Consider the following 17,774-nt stretch of genomic DNA (forward strand, 5'->3'; position numbering starts at 1 on the left):
GTAAAAAAAAAAAAAAAACAAAAACAATATGTACCTAGGTGCTTGCATAAAATGTGGTATCATATGATTCATAGCCATGTGACCAGGATACATTCCTGGCGGGACAGGACCCATGGGGGTCGGTAAGATCCCCTGTGTGACATTTGATGGTCCTGGACCCAGCTAAAACAAAAACAGTTGAGTGTAAAATGTATAACCAATTATTGATAAAATAATTATCTTTCACATAGATTTAGGATAATTATGGTATAAACCAACAAAGGGCATATTATATAAATACATACATTATTTGTTGAAGCATGAGTAAATAAGAATATGTTACAAAACCAAAACAAACATTTGAAATGAAAACAATTAGTACTAAAATAAATTCATAATGTTAAACAGCTGGTGTATTTAACAGCAAGTCTTTACTCATATTTAGTTCATTGATTAATAGAAAGTATAGTAAGGAAATATCTTACCAGTGCTGATGTTGCCTTCTTCTTAGCGGCTGGTTCATCATCATCACTGTCTGACACCTTGCCACCACCTATAGAATTGTATTTAATAAAATTACATCTCAACATGTGCACTCACATACCTTTACTGGAACACTATGGCTACACATCAATAACATCTAAGGCTACCGTGTCCCAAGCAAGTTAATATATAAATAAGTAGTACATACATCATGATTCATGTCCCAAACAGCCTAAGCCGGATATTATACAATGTTTATACCTGTTTTCTGCCTTTCATGCTCCTTTATATCTTCAGGGGGTATACCTTCCATACCATAGATTTCAATTTCTATATTTGACCTATTTGGTAATGAATTTGGAACTTTGTCTATAGCTTCTTTGTGAACCTGAAATGTATAGAACGAATGCATCACGCGACAGATTCAACTGAAAATTAGATTATAAGGCGCGATATTTATGAATAACTATTATAGATCCGCAATTTGGCGCATATGATGTGCCAAAATATCTTAACCTATAAGCGTACCAGTTAAAAAAATACTTTGCGATTGCGTAGGCGGTTGGGGCGACTGCCAAGAAATAGGACAAGTATCGTACCTGCATGCAGTGAATCGAGAGCCCTGGTCCCGTATACAGTTTTTTGTGGCATATGTGGCATTTAAAATGTTTCGCTTTTTGATGTTGTATTAAAATTTTTTCGTCGTCAAATTCCCTATTGCAATACCTGTACAATTTGCTAAGGAAATAACTGAATCAGACAAGTAAACATAGAACAAAAATTTCAATTAAAACATTACGAAAGCGATGTTTCGAAATTTGGTACATTTGCGATTGTAAAAAGGATACCAGCACCAAGGTTTAGAGGCCTTCTTCTTCTTTCTACCCATTTTAATTAAAAATTACACGAACTGTTATAAACTTAAATTAATGAAATAAGATACACCGTACACTTAACAATTCAAAACGTTTTTGGATTATTTAAATCTATTATCAAATGATTAAATAAATGTAAAAATATACGCAACGACAATACGAATCGAGAATTACAAATAACAATATGGCCGACAGGCGTGAATTCAGAATTTCAGTTCGCACATCACAGAACATCTAATTGGCCAATGGCAGTTAGCACACCGCACAAGTTGCCATATTAGAAAATTAAATTGTCCTGCGCACTTGACACGTTAAATATAAAAAAAAATTATAAACCACAGATGAGAAGAAAATTAACAATTTCCAAAAACAGTTATTAAAAATTTCTATTAGAAATTAATTAGCTCCTATTTTAAAAACAAAGTATTGATATCAAATTTTTTGATAATACTATAAACATGCGACATCTAGTGGGTAATTTGCACATTATTATTAACTTGTTCATCATCAACAAAGGATGGCGTTACATGAGTTACGTACTTCATAAAAATAGTAAAATATTAATTAAATAATTCGACCCTACTCATCAACCTGACTTCAAAAAGTATTATTATATTATTATACTACTTTGAGTATTATTCCGACAATCTGTTGAGTTGTTCTTTCGTCGCGGTCAAAACACCGAGGTATTAATAATATATTCCATATTTATGTGAAAATGGTGAAATTTATTCGCAGTTCACGCATAATTATAGTAGTAATTTAGCTATAAATAACAATTAATTAAGCCCATCATTGATATTTATGGGGATAGAGTAGACAGGACTTTTGGATATTGTGTTCTTTTCTCAGTAGCTCTAAGTTCCGACCAAAGAGTAGTAAAATAATACGAGCTCCGACCGTCTGTATAAGCCGTGTCATACATAGGGCCGCAAGGGCACTAGTTAAATATATAAATACAGTAAAAATAAATTTTTATCTGTCTATTTTTGTATGTCTTTAATTTTTATTTATTTTATAAATGTAATTACTATTTCATCATATAGGTCTCACGGAGGAGTTTCTATCACCATTCTATTTTATTTCTTATTTTTAAATGCAAAACATATTTCGTTTCTAATTAATAGTGTCTATCACTACAATAATCTATACATATAATAAAACAATAAAAAACTGTTTCTGTAAATTAAAGATATAAAAAAATAATAATGGAAGGATGATTTAAAACACTAATAGAGCACGAATAAAAAAAAACAGTACGCGTTAATTAGAACACCTGTTGCAGAAAGGCAACAGACCACCTAAACCATTTGAGATATAAAATTTGTGTCATAACAATGATTGCATTTTCTGCTGAGAGTATAAATTTGAATATCTGAATCACACAACATTTACGAGAATGATGTTTTAGCAAACATTATTTTAGTCTTGTAATAATTGATCTTTAACTAATCTATACTAATATTATAAAGCTGAAGAGTTTGTTTGTTTGTTTGAACGCACTAATCTCAGAAACTATTGGTCCGATTTAAAAAAATCTTGCAGTGTTAGATAGCCCATTTATTGAGGAAGGCTATAGCTATGTACCACAGGCAAAGCGGGTGCGGTCCGCTAGTGATATCTATATTCTATGCTGTAAACCAAACCTTGTCGCGATTCGCGGGCACCAGCTAGGAGGTATAATATGTCATAAATGTATAAGTATGTATTTCAATTAATAAAATCATGTTTTATCAATTTCCAATTTTCTATTTCGAATTTCCCTTTCTTATGTTCGAGTGGTTTTTTTATTGGATAGTCTTTGCTGGTCGTAAATAAAAAAAAAATTTATTTGTATAAATCAAATGTAGTTATACTAGAAACTTACTTTTTAAGTAATCTTACGTCAGAATGGGTGATACGGATACATCTCACATAGTTTATAGATGCCCCTAAGAAAAAATTGTAAAAAAATACCTAAACAGAAAATCAAAGCTATTCGAAATAATGAAAGCATAAAAAACACTTTAAATAGACTATACGCGGCGAAACGGGCGAGTTTCTCCGCATGGGTGTAATGTGGGTACATGCTCAGAGTACTCATATAATTCAATATAGTATTGTAGTATCTGTGATTATTCTATGTACATGTAACACAACATTTTTAGTGCAGGAAACGAGCATGTTTCGGCACGAATTTGGCCAGGCGGAAAGTACCACAACCCCACAGAAAATCGCCGTGAAAATAGTAGCATGCTACTGTGTTTCGTTCGAAGAGTAGGGGAGCCGGAGGCCCCAATCCTTTTCCTCACCCTTCCTATTAGATCGTCTGTTCCCGTCGTCAATCTTATTTTTGCTTACCATAAGAACCACCTTCTCAACTGCTCGCTACATAAAAAGACATTTGTTTTTTATTGCGGGTCAACCATAAATAAGTTTCTGTCTTATAAATAGATGTACCAATATTTGTCCAAGAGATTAATAATGTACTGTAATAGAAAAATTTGTTATATACCTAATATAAACATGTAACTTATAAAGTACTAACGTACACACGTCATATTGTAAAATGAAATAACACATCTGATGGCCTTATCTTTCCTTCTTTAATATTTAAATAAAATCGTCTTGTCTGTTGGATGTAGCAAACCATTTTTTTTTTAAGTGAGGTTTGTCAAACGTGATAGAAAGACGAAATTAAATTGAAGTTTGTACTCGCAAGAGCTTGAGTAGAATTGTATGTACTCATTAAATTCCCGAAGTAAAATGCGCTTAGTCCAACTCCAAAAAAAACTTGTTTGAAATTTCAATAACGAAAGTATTATAGCACTGCAGTAAGACTACTCTTTGTTGTTGAGTATATATCCAATTAAATCACAACAATAAAACAAAATCGACAATTAAACATAATAAAACACGCGTAAACTATAATAGGAGGCTTGGCACTAAAAGGATTTACTATGGCAAATAAGATAACTTTGACAAGTCTGTGATGCACATGGTCCGCTGGCATGAGATTCATGAAGCGTGGGCGTGCTGGCAACACTGAGATCCGATTGGCTGTTTGTATCTGTCATCGAAATGTCACGATGGAGATTAACTTTATCGCGAATTCAAGTGTTCTCGAGTAGGGTTGATGACGGTTTCGGAAAACTATAGATACGGAAGCTGGATTAGTTCAGAATGACACTTTATTATATTCCGCTCATAGGTTTACGTTTGAATCCTTTTGATTATATAGAAGGGTGTTTATAATTTTTATATTAAAAAAAATGTAGTACCTACTTTAAAAGTATTTTTAATGGTAATAACACGTAATAATTTAACATGATCTTGTAATAGAAGAAAGGGCCACATTGATATTTGAATAAGTTTTGGCTAAGATCTTCTATATATATAAAATTCTCGTGTCACAGTTTTCGTTGCCATACTCCTCCGAAACGGCTTGACCGATTCCTCTGAAATTTGGTAAGCATATTGGGTAGGTCTGAGAATCGGCCAACATCTATTTTTTATCCCGATATTCCTACGGGATACGGACTTACGCGGGTGAAACCGCGGGGCGCAGCTAGTAATATATAAAATTCTCGTGTCACAGTTTTCGTTGCCATACTCCTCCGAAACGGCTTGACCGATTTTAATGAAATTTTTTGTGCTTATCCGGCATATCTGAGAATCGGCCAACATCTATTTTTCATAACCCTAAATGATAAGAGTAAGGCAGAACAGCGTTTGCCGGGTGCAGCTAGTATTTATATATAAAAGTATTGCTTTCCTACAGTTACGAACTAATTAAAATATGATTATTTCTTTATAACACTGACGACTATTGAAGCAACATCTTTGTTATTATTTGCAATATAAACAATTAAATTTGTTTTGAGATTTTAAAGAATCACAACGGTGTTGTACTGTCTGGTGTTTCGTTGTTGAGGATATTTACAAATTCTGATATGTTGTTTTAATTTCAAATACTTAAAGGTTGTTTGAATGTTTCTAGTATGGACATGAAGTATACAATATTTTTCGATTATTACTACATATGTTATTAGCGGTCCGCCCCTTAGTACATATATAGGCCTTCCTCAATAAATGGGCTATCTAACACTGAAAGACTTTTTCAAATCGGTCCAGAGATTAGTGCGTTCCAACGAACAAACAAACAAACTTCAGCTTTTTAATATTAGTATAGATAAGTCGCTGTAAGATTGTAAAAACCGTTAGATTATAAACCTACCTGCGAGATTTTTTTTTTTCGTTAAACTGTAATGTGAAAACATCGCAGATATGTAATATGTTGAGACTACTTCTCCAAACGTCCATCAATGCCTTAAGGTGTAGGATCCACTGTAGTAAAACATGGATAATGTGCAAGTCAAACTTGGGACACATGGGGTTCAAATAAGAGAACAGAAACGTACAAATAAAATATAGAGCAACCTATTTATGACCCTGCCAACTGTTGCTTAATTTCTTAGATTTATTATTATATATGGCAATAGAAATCATCACGTCTGAAAACTTCAACTATGTGACTATCACAGTTCTAAGATTCAGCCTGTGACAGAGCGAAAGATAGCCAGACAGACGGTTTCAGTAATAGCGCTAGATATGATCCCGTGTTACCCTTTGAGTAGCGTAGTAGGTTAAGCATATAACATATATAATAGTGTAATCAATTTATATCGGCAGTTATAAATCAGAATTTCAAGCATAAACATCTCTCTTATTATATTCACGAGAGTCCCGTCCTTACATGACGTGGTATGGAGCGTGAAAAATAAAAAATGTATGGTATTATGGATATACTTCGTTAGGATGCTAATTTAATAGTTTGTTGAAAACATTTTATTTCTATAAAAACCAAAATTACAAGGATACCTCTATACGTTTCTTTTAACAATTGAAAACCATTTTAGTAGATGGGCAATCGCTATGATTTTTTTAAGCTATGCTTTAAACAACATGGTAATTAAATAGTGATTTATTTTAAAGTGTAATCATATGGGTTAAATAGTGATTTATTTTAAATGTAACAATGTTAACTGCAATGTTATGTACGCATGTGGCCCTGTGTACTGACAGAGCCGATCGAGACTGTGGTTTCTGTGTTCACAAAAATATACCAATGGACCGATTTAAAAAATTCTTTCACGATTAGAAAGCTGCAACTTCCCTGAGTGACATAGACTATATGTGTAGGTACCACGGGCGAAGCCGGGGCGTATAGCTAATGGTATAAAGCTAGTTCTTGCTTTAAATCTATGATACAAATCACACTTCGGTCGCATGATCTGGTGATAAGATGAGTGTTGTCAGTCAACAGATGTCAAAATAAACTGCGTACGAAGATTATATTTTAATAATAATGTCGATTTATTTTTAGATCTATTTCAAATTAGGGGTAATAGAAGTATTGAAATATTTGTATTGGGGTAGTTATGGTTGTGGGGCAACGGCCGATCTCTGATGGTCATCTGCCAATTAGTAATCCAGTATTTCCCTCTGAAGCCTCTGCCATTGAGACGGGACTGTCAGGCAGCTCTCAAAATGAGCGTTAGAACTAGGAAGCGGGAAGCTTCCATCTTCCATTCACACAAAAAGAAAATAAATAATTATATTTAAGCGAATGTCGGTCATCCAATTCTTAAATCTTTAATCTATTATTGAGAACATACTACCAAAAGGTTGGTAAACCTATAAAAATATGGTTATTTGCCACCTTACAAAGTGTTCATAATTTAATTTACTCACGGCAAAGCACAGCTTATTTATGCGTGGTTCGACTTATATAGGCTAATCTGATTATCGCTGAGCTAATGGGGTTTATTGCAATGCCTAAGATGACTAGACAAATTTAAATCGTGATGGATGTCACGCTATTTATATTATTTATCAGGTAATATTAAAGATTTGCTAAAAAATCTCTACACATACAAGTTTTTCACATAGTGCCAATTGTCCTAGTATTTTTTTCCTAATTTAAAAAATAGGAAATGACGCAAATTCTTATATATAGCTTAAGGTGCTTTTAAACTCTCCCAACGTATTTGTGTTTTTTAGCTATTTTATCGGATTGAGCAGTTACAAAGTTTTGCTGTAATAAACAAAATACAAAAATTATTACCCATCTTTTGGATTTGCCGTAGGTACTTATAAAACAATCTACAGAACAGTTTTAAGTGAATTCCTAAAAAACAACTATCGTCGATACCTAGTGATTATTATAAATATACTGCCAATGTAAGATATAAATATTAAACAAGTTGTTTATCCAAATATGTAAAACCTAGGGCACCTATAAAGCTTCAAGTGCTCCTCTATGGTGATAACCTAGATTTTACGAGAAAATAATATTCAATCTTAATATGAAACCTCCTTTATTTTTATTTCACTTAATTTTAGAGTGGGTTACCGAGCTGGTGGCTTTCCTGATGATAAATCACCAACGTCCATAAACGATTCCAAAGGTATGGTTTCTGAAAATGCGTTGTTCCTAAAATAAAAATAAAGAATTAACGATGGGAAATCGAGTAGAGTGAAAAGACTGAGAAATGTGCCACCGGCTCCCCCCACTTTCTTTAAGAAACGCAGCAACATTCGCCTGCTACAATTTTCTGTGGGGGTGCAGTACCTGCCCCGGCGCGAGCTGGCCAGTACTCGACGATGTTGTTTATGACAAAAAAATTGTTAAATTTACTTTATCTGCAAATAGGTTTATTACGCAATGGAACGTGATCAAAGCACACTTAGTAAATGTACTTATATTCAATTCATCTAACCATAGAGTATTTATTTATTATAAATGTTTTTTTATTAACTTTATGACAGCCATATTTTTTAAATGCCTACTTTTTTAAGTAATATTCTATAATTATCTTGTCCTCAATACAGCGATGAAATATACTGAAGGTTAACTTTATTAAATATGGTTTTGCACCAAATGAGAATTGGGGCAAAGCAATATGATAACATTTATATAATTTGCCTACGGTAAGTGGAAAGATATTTCATCTGTTATCCTTGTTATAAGATAGGTCTAAGTATTTGGTCTCATATATACAAATCACATGACATAATACCCAGGCCCACACCCCCCGAGTTTTAATGGTAATATTAAATGGTATATATTTATTAAATGGTACCTATGATATATTTAATGGTATATATTAAATATTATGGTACGGATTGTCCGTTGCTACATAGGGATGATATGAAATGACTATAGACACATTTTTTGCTTTGCTATTTTCATGAGTTCAGAGTTATGTTGCTAGCTCTTACGTATATTTCTAGAAACTTCCAATGCAAAGTTAATGCCAATAGGGCGTCTCATATATGAAGCATTATCCAAGTATAAGGTTTAATTCATATCATGAATTGGTTAGTGGACTTCAAACTCATTGACTACTTATTTCTTCTTTATCATTGGTCAACTGTCATATCCATTGTCCACTATTTAACAAAGTACTCCCACTATTTATGGGAGCTTTTTCTGTTAATAAAGTCAATATTTCATACACTTTAAGTCCATTTTCTTTCTTCTGTTAAATGCTTTAAATCAATAACGTGACTCCTTTTAACTTTTGGAAACCGTATTTTTGATGCACAATTAAATAATACAAATTATCATTATTATCTAAAAATTACTTTGTGTACTTAAAGAAGCCCTTATTCTGTAAGCCGTGATGGAGCTGTTTCATTTATACTATAATATTATAAGCCTGAAGAGTTTGTTTGTTGGTTTGTTTGAACGCACTAATCTGTACTAATACTGGTCCGTTTTGAAAAATTCATTCAGTGTTTAGACCACTTATTGAAGTATGCTATAGGCTATATATGTACCACGGGCGAAGCCGGGACGAACAGCTAGTTATTTATATACTGATTATTCTACAATTTTTTATTGCTAGCTCTTAATTTATGTTGTTACATCAAAATTGATTAATAGATACAGAACAGATGAGGATTTTTTGAATAACTTCAACTATGCTCGCGGCTACGCCCACGTTGTCTAATGCTTAACAAGTTATATGCCAAAACCTTCCTCGAGAACCACGCCATCCAACCATACAACAATCCCATTACATACAACCATATAATCCATAGATAAAAGCAGAATGAAAATCGGCGCGATACGAGGCGGACGACTTAATTTTATAACATCTGTAGGTACATGGTCTGCCTACTAAATTAGCTTTTCTTGTATTACAATTTATAACTTCTTTTCATTGTATTATTGTTATTTAAAACACATGTCCGATTGGTCTCTCATGAACCTCTTTGTTTAACGCTCATTCAGTAACCACCATGCAAGAAGGCTAAATAAAAGAGGTTAAATATAATATTTTCATAACAACACAAGTTTTCTTTTCACACTATGCTGTAGAACTGATGTCTTACTGATAAGCTATCTTTACGACATACAAGGCTTGTTATAATAATCTGGCTTTATTTGTCATTTGTTGTGTACTCGAGCTTAATCACTACAATGAGTAAATGTTTGTGAGCTACGGAGTTGTTTTATCGACTTTCTAGTGCCTGATAAAAATCACTGCTTGCTTTGCTGGATCGTTTTTAATATGGCAGCTTCTACTTACTGCTATTCAATTTGAGAAACTAGTTTTACAGTAACTGCATAAAAATTGTCGGGCGATATATTGTACTAAAATTAATAACTAGCTGCGCCCCGCGGTTTTACCCGCGTCAGTCTTTTTCCTATAGGAATATCGGGATAAAATGTGGCCTTTATGTTATTCTAATTGTCCAGCCATCTTCGCACCAAATTTCATTGCAATCGATTCAGTAGTTTTCGCGTGAAAGAGCAACAAACACACACACACAGATCCTTACAAACTTTCGCATTTATAATATTAGTAAGATAAGATTTATTTGTATTTGTTATACATATGGACCATAAATATACCAAAACAAATAAATAATTTACTAACATGCACGCAAAACTTCCTTGCGGTGCCACGAGGTTTAAATATTTTTTAGCATCTCCTTCAATAAGGGTGTTAAATGAAAGAGTTTGACTGGTAAAATCAATGATTTAAAATACAATATACTCTATCACTGTTAATATCCAAATTGCAAAGTGGCTGACAACACAAAATTGGGTCGGGGTTATTAAAACTTTCATTTCATTTACTTGTTCAAATATTTTGTAGTTATTATTAATAACAGCTTGAAGATTCATTCAGTTCTGGATTTCTACGCTACGAACTGAATAATTAACGCGATCTTATGACTTATTTATATATAGACTTATATTACGTAAATAAGTTTAGGTTGTTACATAGATTTGCCAATCTCATTTTTCCAAGCAACTGAAAGTAATTTTTATTAATACATTTATACAAAAATTTCCATAATGTGATGTTATTTATCCTATGACTAAAGTTCTAACGTTTATTTTTTTGAGAATATCGAATAAGTATGTCTTAAATTACATTAGCAAATATGTTTATGACCGTACAATCAAAAATTTACGGTACAACTAATCCAGTTACGTGTTCAGTAAATTACGTCATATTATGGCGTCCCTTAGTCTAGCAATGACATACCATGTAGTACGCTAGTGTCGTTGACCTCTAGGTACCTACCTACTGCGTGTTAATGATTTCATGTTGAGATTTATTGGTGTCAAAGTTATTTATCCTGAAAGTTCTAGTACGCATGTTACATAATCTGCATGTGCAGTTATATAAGACTGGGGAAAGATTCGATTGATTGTCTAGAGTATATAATTGCGGGGAAAATTATGTTTTTGTATGTATGTTTGTAATTTTTTCACAAAAAAAGTCTGGACCGATTTCCAAAAATCTTTCACCATTAAATTACATCTTAAATGATATTAATGGATAAACTGATTTAAACCACTATATCCAGGGCCGTCTTAGACTGTGCTGGGGCCCTTGGGCACACAAGAATTTGGGGCCCTTTTGGAATGTAAAGAAAGTATACATAAATACATTTTTTTACTGTGATCTGCTTTATTATGGGTAATCTAATCTAATATAATGAATGATTTTGAAGGTTTTTCCGTGATTTATTTTTGAGCTACAACTTTTTTTCTCTTTTGTGAACCACTTAGATGTTCCTTTCGACATAATGAAATAATATTTAAACGAACAAATCAATAGTTCTATTAATTTTACCCAAATTACATTAAACAAAATTAAATCACGACACTTCTGTGAAAATAAGATATATATTGAGTAATAACTTTAGGTAAAAAGTTTCGACTGAAAGTTTTTCATAATTTATCCGGGGCCCAAACATAGACAAAGTCGACATTTTTTATGGTCGCTTGAATTTGGCATTGGAGCGGTTTGCATGGATGATCGCTAGATAGTGTTCTTAGTAAATTAGGTAGGATGCGTTCAGAAATACTTTTAAATTACTGAATAACTGAATAAAAAATCAAATGATATGTAAGTTGAAAATAGACATTATAGACTCTAGATTATAAAATTTATAAACTCAAGTAATTGTCTGGTAAGTTATATCAGAACAAAAAACAGCCCTTTAGTACAGCCAAAAAGCGCACTAAGTTTAAATTAAGCTAGAAGCTACCGTGTCTATATACCGCACACAACCGAAACCCTGTAGGCTTGATGTCACTCAAATTCATATAAATATATTGTTTCGAATAAATCTAAAAATAATCGATATTCGGGCATTGAGAAAAGTGTAATGAGTATTTTGAGATTAAATGTGAGAGAAATTGTCGGCCCTCCGGGGCCCTCTGAGGAAGGGGGCCCTGGGCACTGGCCCCTTGTGCCCTTATGGTAAAGACGGTACTGACTATATCGCATATACCATAGTCGTAGTCTAGTACCACAGATAACATAATACTATACTAGGGGTCCTATACCCATGAGTAATTAAGCGCTTTAAATCGTCGCTTTATCGATCCCTTCAGAAAAAACGAAGACTTGATAGTAAGTACGCAGTTTATTTCCATATGAAAATCTATCTGTCGCCTTTAATAAGGCAGTATTCGTAATATGTTCCTCTGAATAATCGACAACAAAAAACTCGTTCATACATGTACATCACAATATGAACGTAAGTGAGGTGTTTTTTATACTCTTGTTATGATGTACATTGCCCTCTAATTATATATTTCCCACTAATTATAATTTCAAAAATTTCCAGTATTGACTTTGTGTCGAGTTAAATGTTACCGTCTGTAAGAATTACCAACTAATGATCTGATCGCTGAATTTTGTCTCCACTGCCTTAATCAGTCTCTTTCAAAGTGTGGTTGCTGGAGGCTTTGAGGAGGGGGGAGATGAGAGGAATAAACGAATGGAGGGGGGGGGGGGGGGGGGGGGGGGGGGGCTTTGAATTGGGCTAGGGAGGCGATGGCTGGTTTTTAATAGATTAAAATATAGGCAAAATAAAATAAAGTCAGAAGTTATGAGACATTATCGAAAGGCAGGTTTTTCTGAAAATGTAAGAAATCATAATTGATCAGATAACCAATAAAATGTCGATAGACATCTTTGGAAGTACGAAGAGATAAAAAAATCTCAAATAAAACAGGGATGCAAATTGTTCAAATATACCTATATTATACAATATATAATCTATGCCTCCGGCACTCGACGGCATGGCAATATAATTTGATGGTCGGTCTATCGGTATGTAAAGAAAGGGAGACAGAGAGATACTCTGGACTTGACGAATTACAGGCAACCGTTTATCTCCTCTAGCCGTGTATCTTCTAACGCTAAATATATTTATTAAGAAATAATTGGATTATTTAACCTCTCTAATTATACTGACAAAACAGTAAATACTCGTCTTAAATATATATTACATAGAGAAAAACTCGTTTAAGTTACGCTAAAGGGAAAGTCGAAATGTGATCTATGTATATTTATGTAACATACCACAATATGGTGTTTACTTGCGTTTAATTTTACGCGAATATACTTTTAAACTTAATAAAGTGTTCGATTTGGCGGCAGAAATAAAACAAAAAAAAGATAGCTTATAAAACCTTATTCATGGAAACAATTCATGGCAGAGCGTATTCAATATTAATTTATTTATAAGGACACTTGCCAGTTAAGGGTTCTCAAAACTTCCCCTTCATTATGCAGAAAAGTAGAGACTTTATTAATTTCTTTTTAATCGTGAATTATTTTTAATTTATTAAGGCCTCGTAAATTTATAAAACTAGAGGGAATTGAACATTTGTATTTAAAATGCATTATCATCATCATCTGCTATATTGGATACGTAAATTTTAACTTTTCTCTTCAATTTATGAACTACAAAAGCCTAGCCTATGTAGCCTTTAAACTGTGTATAATGTCAAATTGCATTTGTTAATAACTGGCCGTAAATTTAGGTTCATTATACCTTACCTCTTCAGGGATACTCATGTACTTCTTCAACGCCACCGCTTTATCCGCCCTTGCTTTTTACATAACCTCGGATTTATTTTAAGAATTCTCAATGCTATTAAGCGTTAATGAAAAAAAACAAAACTTCAACAGGTCCCATATAACTGGTACTGGATTAGGAAGTATTTATATGGGCCGACATTTAGTATTGCCACTTTTACTTTCAACGTGATAAAAGATCTCGTGTATAGGGCACGATAATAAAACGGGCGAATGACCGACTATATATTAAGTCTGAGCACAGTTATAAGCGGTGCTTTAAGAAACGCGATAAGATATTAAAGATATTCGTTGCAAATTAATTGATCAAAATAGTTAATCATAAAGTATAATTCTCGTTTACCTAAAAGACAGAAAATTGGGCCAAATGTCAACAATTTACTATCAAATAAAAGAATCACATTTATTGTGGGAGTCGAGCACGCTTCGGCACAAATTGGGCCAGCTCGCACCAGGGGAAGTACCACACCCCCACAGAAAACCGTGAAATAGTGGCATGCCACTGTGTTTCGTACGGTGAGTGGGGGAGCCGGAGGCCCGTTTCCTTTTCCTCACCCGTCCCAGTCCATTCCTTCTTTCCAGTCGTTAATCCATTCCTTTTCCCTTATGCCAAAAAAGCGGGCAGCGCAATCGCAGAGGCCTTACCTTTGCGAATGTTCATGGGCGGTGGTGATCGCTTACCATCAGGCGAACCACCAGCTCAGTTGCCCGCTATGACATAAAAAAAAAATCACATCAATTGATTGAAATCCCACAGAATTATCGGGTAACAAAACCAAAATAAACATACAGTCGAATTGCGAACCTTCTTCGTTTTGGGAACGTGGGCTAAAGTATATGTTAGCATATGCATATTATATTGGTATCTATTTGATCTTATTAAACTAAAAAAGTGAGCAGCGGTAGCACAACGAAATGTCGGGGCCTCGAGGCCATATGAACGTGAAATAAAAATATGATATTAAATGTTTCTATTTTTTTTTATAACCACTTCTCAAAACAGTGAAGAAAAACATCACTGCTTGTAAATTATAGGATATAGGATATAGGATAGGATCTGCAGTGAGGTATAATTTGTGGTGAAGAAATTTTGATATAATTTTTTACCAAATTATCATTTTAGCTCAAATGTACATACCGCTGCGACGAAATTATTAACATTGTATAAAATAATGATATAAAAGACTCGACGAACACAAGAAAATCACCTGGAGGAAGGAAAATGTCCAATGAATACCTAATTCATTTTCCTCGATCTTAATAATAATTCTTAGCTATCAAGATGGTCAATTTATTGCAGTAAAATTTTAAATACCTAACCTTCATATAAACACAACTAACTGTCTTTAACTTTAAGAATAGTAGAAATGACATCTCTGAACCAGTAAATGCCCTGTACAGAAACAATAGGAACCAGTTATCCATGTCCCAAATTCGGTAGCACGGACATGTCTCAACTGTGAGCTGCATACAAATAGGTCGGGATTTTTTGACCTTACAATACATGAGTTACGTTTTGTCATTTTCGAAGCGCGTATTTTGATTTACAGTTCCTGGAATAGTTAAACGTGTGCTTAGAAACAGTAGGTACATGAATAAAAAATGAATAAGATATTCGAGAGAGGAAAACATATAATTCAAATAATATATACATATAATATGTACATTTTTTACGTAAGAGCGGGCAACAGAGCTGGTAAATCGCCTGATGTTTAACGATCCCCAACGACAACTTGCAGAGACTCTGCAAGTTGCTTTGAAGGGAGAAGGGATGACAAAAGGATTGACGACGAGAATAAAGGAATGGACTAGGAAGAGAGAAAAAGGAAACAGGCATATAAATGCAAATAGATACGTTTTGCATATCTATTATCTTGTATATTAAATACATACCTAATTCTAAAGACTGATAAAATTTATGACACCAAATTATTTTTAAATGAATTTGCTGTTAGTAACTAAAACAAATTTATTAAACGAAGACTGAATAAAATTAAAATGCTATACTTTCAATTGATAAAAACGGACTTTTTACGAGTAAATATATGTAATTAAAATGTAATGTAATTGGATTTAGGATAATTGAATATGTTTCTACGGTGAGTGAATCAGGTAAACGGTAATTTTAATTTTTAATGAATTAAATTTTAAGGACTTCAACTCTTTATGAATAAAAATCGGCAAAAAAGACATTTAGTGACGTCATTTACTTACATATGTTTAAGTGGATGTGAACGAACAAAATTACATTATTATGTTAAAATTTAATTATTATTTAATGACATGATATGGATCCGCGATTTTTCGGAGCTAATGGTATTAATTTGATCAGAATTTAACCTTGGCCAGTACTGCTTGAAAAAAAAGAAAGAAAAAACGTTTATTTTAAAAGTAGGTAGTCAATTTTCCGTATTTGTGGAAATATTTAGTTTGATATTCTTAAATGCTCGTTGTTTTAACTAATATTAAACAGACACACTTCCAATTGTTATTAAAATTACAATACGTCTTTTGTATTTACATATAAGTTTTTTTATTAAAAAGAAAGGTAGTCAGTAATATAGGCAATCTTTTAATATACATCAATACTTAGTTGTACAATGTACCTGTATGTACTAATTACCAACAAAATGTATTTATTATGTGGAATACGTAGTAAAAAAAAAAATAAAAATAAAATTATTCCCCTAACCTTTTTTTTTAAACAGCCTAACTAAAATTATTGTGGCACTCCGGAATTCAAACAAATTTGATTTAAAAATTCAACAGAAAATTCCTTATTAATTATATATTGCGTTTATCATTAGCATTTCAAAGTAATTGTGCATGTAATGGATACTGGCCCGATACTATGTTACGCTATCATGGCTAAGATTGAAATTCGAGTACAAGTTTGCTTCACGTTATATTTCGAAATGTCCCATTCATTTTCTATCATTTTTACGCTCGATAATGTCCGATAAATGTGATACATCGCCGACCCTGGTGACGACATGCCATTAGGCAATACATACTTCCATATCTGTCAATTTCTCTCATCTCGCTACTTTAGCGCTCATGTTGAAGTACTAAAACTACATACCTTTTAAATAAAGCTAGGTCGCCTTACTACGGCAGTCGAGTATAGCCTTCTACGCATTGAGCACGCCCCGCCACACTCCCAATATGACGCTCTGACGCGAATTCATTTACGACAATTTTAAATGTTACAAACGCCCATAAAAAATATCGGCCAGAAATAAGTGCGTGTGACGCGTTCCTTATTTGAATTTGATTGTTTTTTTTTTCTTTATTTTCCAAACGGACTGTGATAATGGGTTTGAAATCCGAAGATGACAAACGGCCCAGCAAATTGGCGATCATGGATGACATTTCGGATTCGCCACGTAAGTTTTAATATCTTTTACTCTTATGAGATAACAGGTACGAGCGTGAAAAAATGTAGAACAGTTAAATATTATTCATCTATAAATTGTGTCACTGTATAATGTTAATTTGTGCATATTTTATAATTGTCTGTCGTTTAGTGCACATAATTGAGCAATTGATTATCATTAACATTAAAAATGTTCGTGATAACACGGTCAGTGAAATTTTTTTATTAAAAATCATACTTAGTGATTTTTTACTATGACATTTATGTTGGTTATTGTTTGACGTTTGGGTTTAAAATTGGGTTATAAATCTTCACAAAAAGGTTAAAATACCCTTGTTCTGGTAATTTAATTATTTATACATTAAACAATTATACATACTCGTATGTGTACTTAAATAAAAGTTAGCTGGTATGTATAAATTAAATAAATGTTGGTAGCTACGTACATAATACTTATGTTTAAATAAACTTATTGCAACAATAGAGTATATATATACGATATAATAATACACGAAATATACTCCTTATGTTGCTGTCGCTGTGTTTCAGGAGTCTGTGCCTTAATAATACAGCAACTACATATAAAATACTTAGTCTGGCCATAAATACTGTTACACTTAATTATAAAAAAATATTACATTTGAATTTCGAATCTGT

General features: G+C 33.0%; 2 protein-coding genes across 2 annotated transcripts in view; one reads left to right on the top strand and one right to left on the bottom strand.

The window, feature by feature from the left end:
• The window catches only part of LOC119830921 (BUB3-interacting and GLEBS motif-containing protein ZNF207-like), a 3,099-nt gene extending 1,529 nt beyond the window's left edge, over positions 1-1,570 (bottom strand). The window contains exons 1-5 of the mRNA XM_038354109.1: positions 1,311-1,570; positions 1,062-1,188; positions 724-850; positions 465-532; positions 35-162 (exon numbers count right to left, since the gene is read on the bottom strand). Of these exons, the coding sequence (XP_038210037.1) occupies positions 35-162; positions 465-532; positions 724-850; positions 1,062-1,188; positions 1,311-1,351 (491 nt within the window). The 5' untranslated portion in view covers positions 1,352-1,570. The remainder of the gene's footprint in view (positions 1-34; positions 163-464; positions 533-723; positions 851-1,061; positions 1,189-1,310) is intronic.
• Positions 1,571-16,847: 15,277 nt separating this feature from the next.
• The window catches only part of LOC119830691 (putative inorganic phosphate cotransporter), a 57,831-nt gene continuing 56,904 nt past the window's right edge, over positions 16,848-17,774 (top strand). Inside the window, exon 1 of the mRNA XM_038353789.1 lies at positions 16,848-17,127. Within this exon, the coding sequence (XP_038209717.1) occupies positions 17,055-17,127 (73 nt within the window). The 5' untranslated portion in view covers positions 16,848-17,054. The remainder of the gene's footprint in view (positions 17,128-17,774) is intronic.

The sequence above is a fragment of the Zerene cesonia genome, chromosome 12 (genome assembly GCF_012273895.1).
Source record: "Zerene cesonia ecotype Mississippi chromosome 12, Zerene_cesonia_1.1, whole genome shotgun sequence".
Taxonomy (NCBI): Eukaryota; Metazoa; Arthropoda; class Insecta; order Lepidoptera; family Pieridae; genus Zerene; species Zerene cesonia.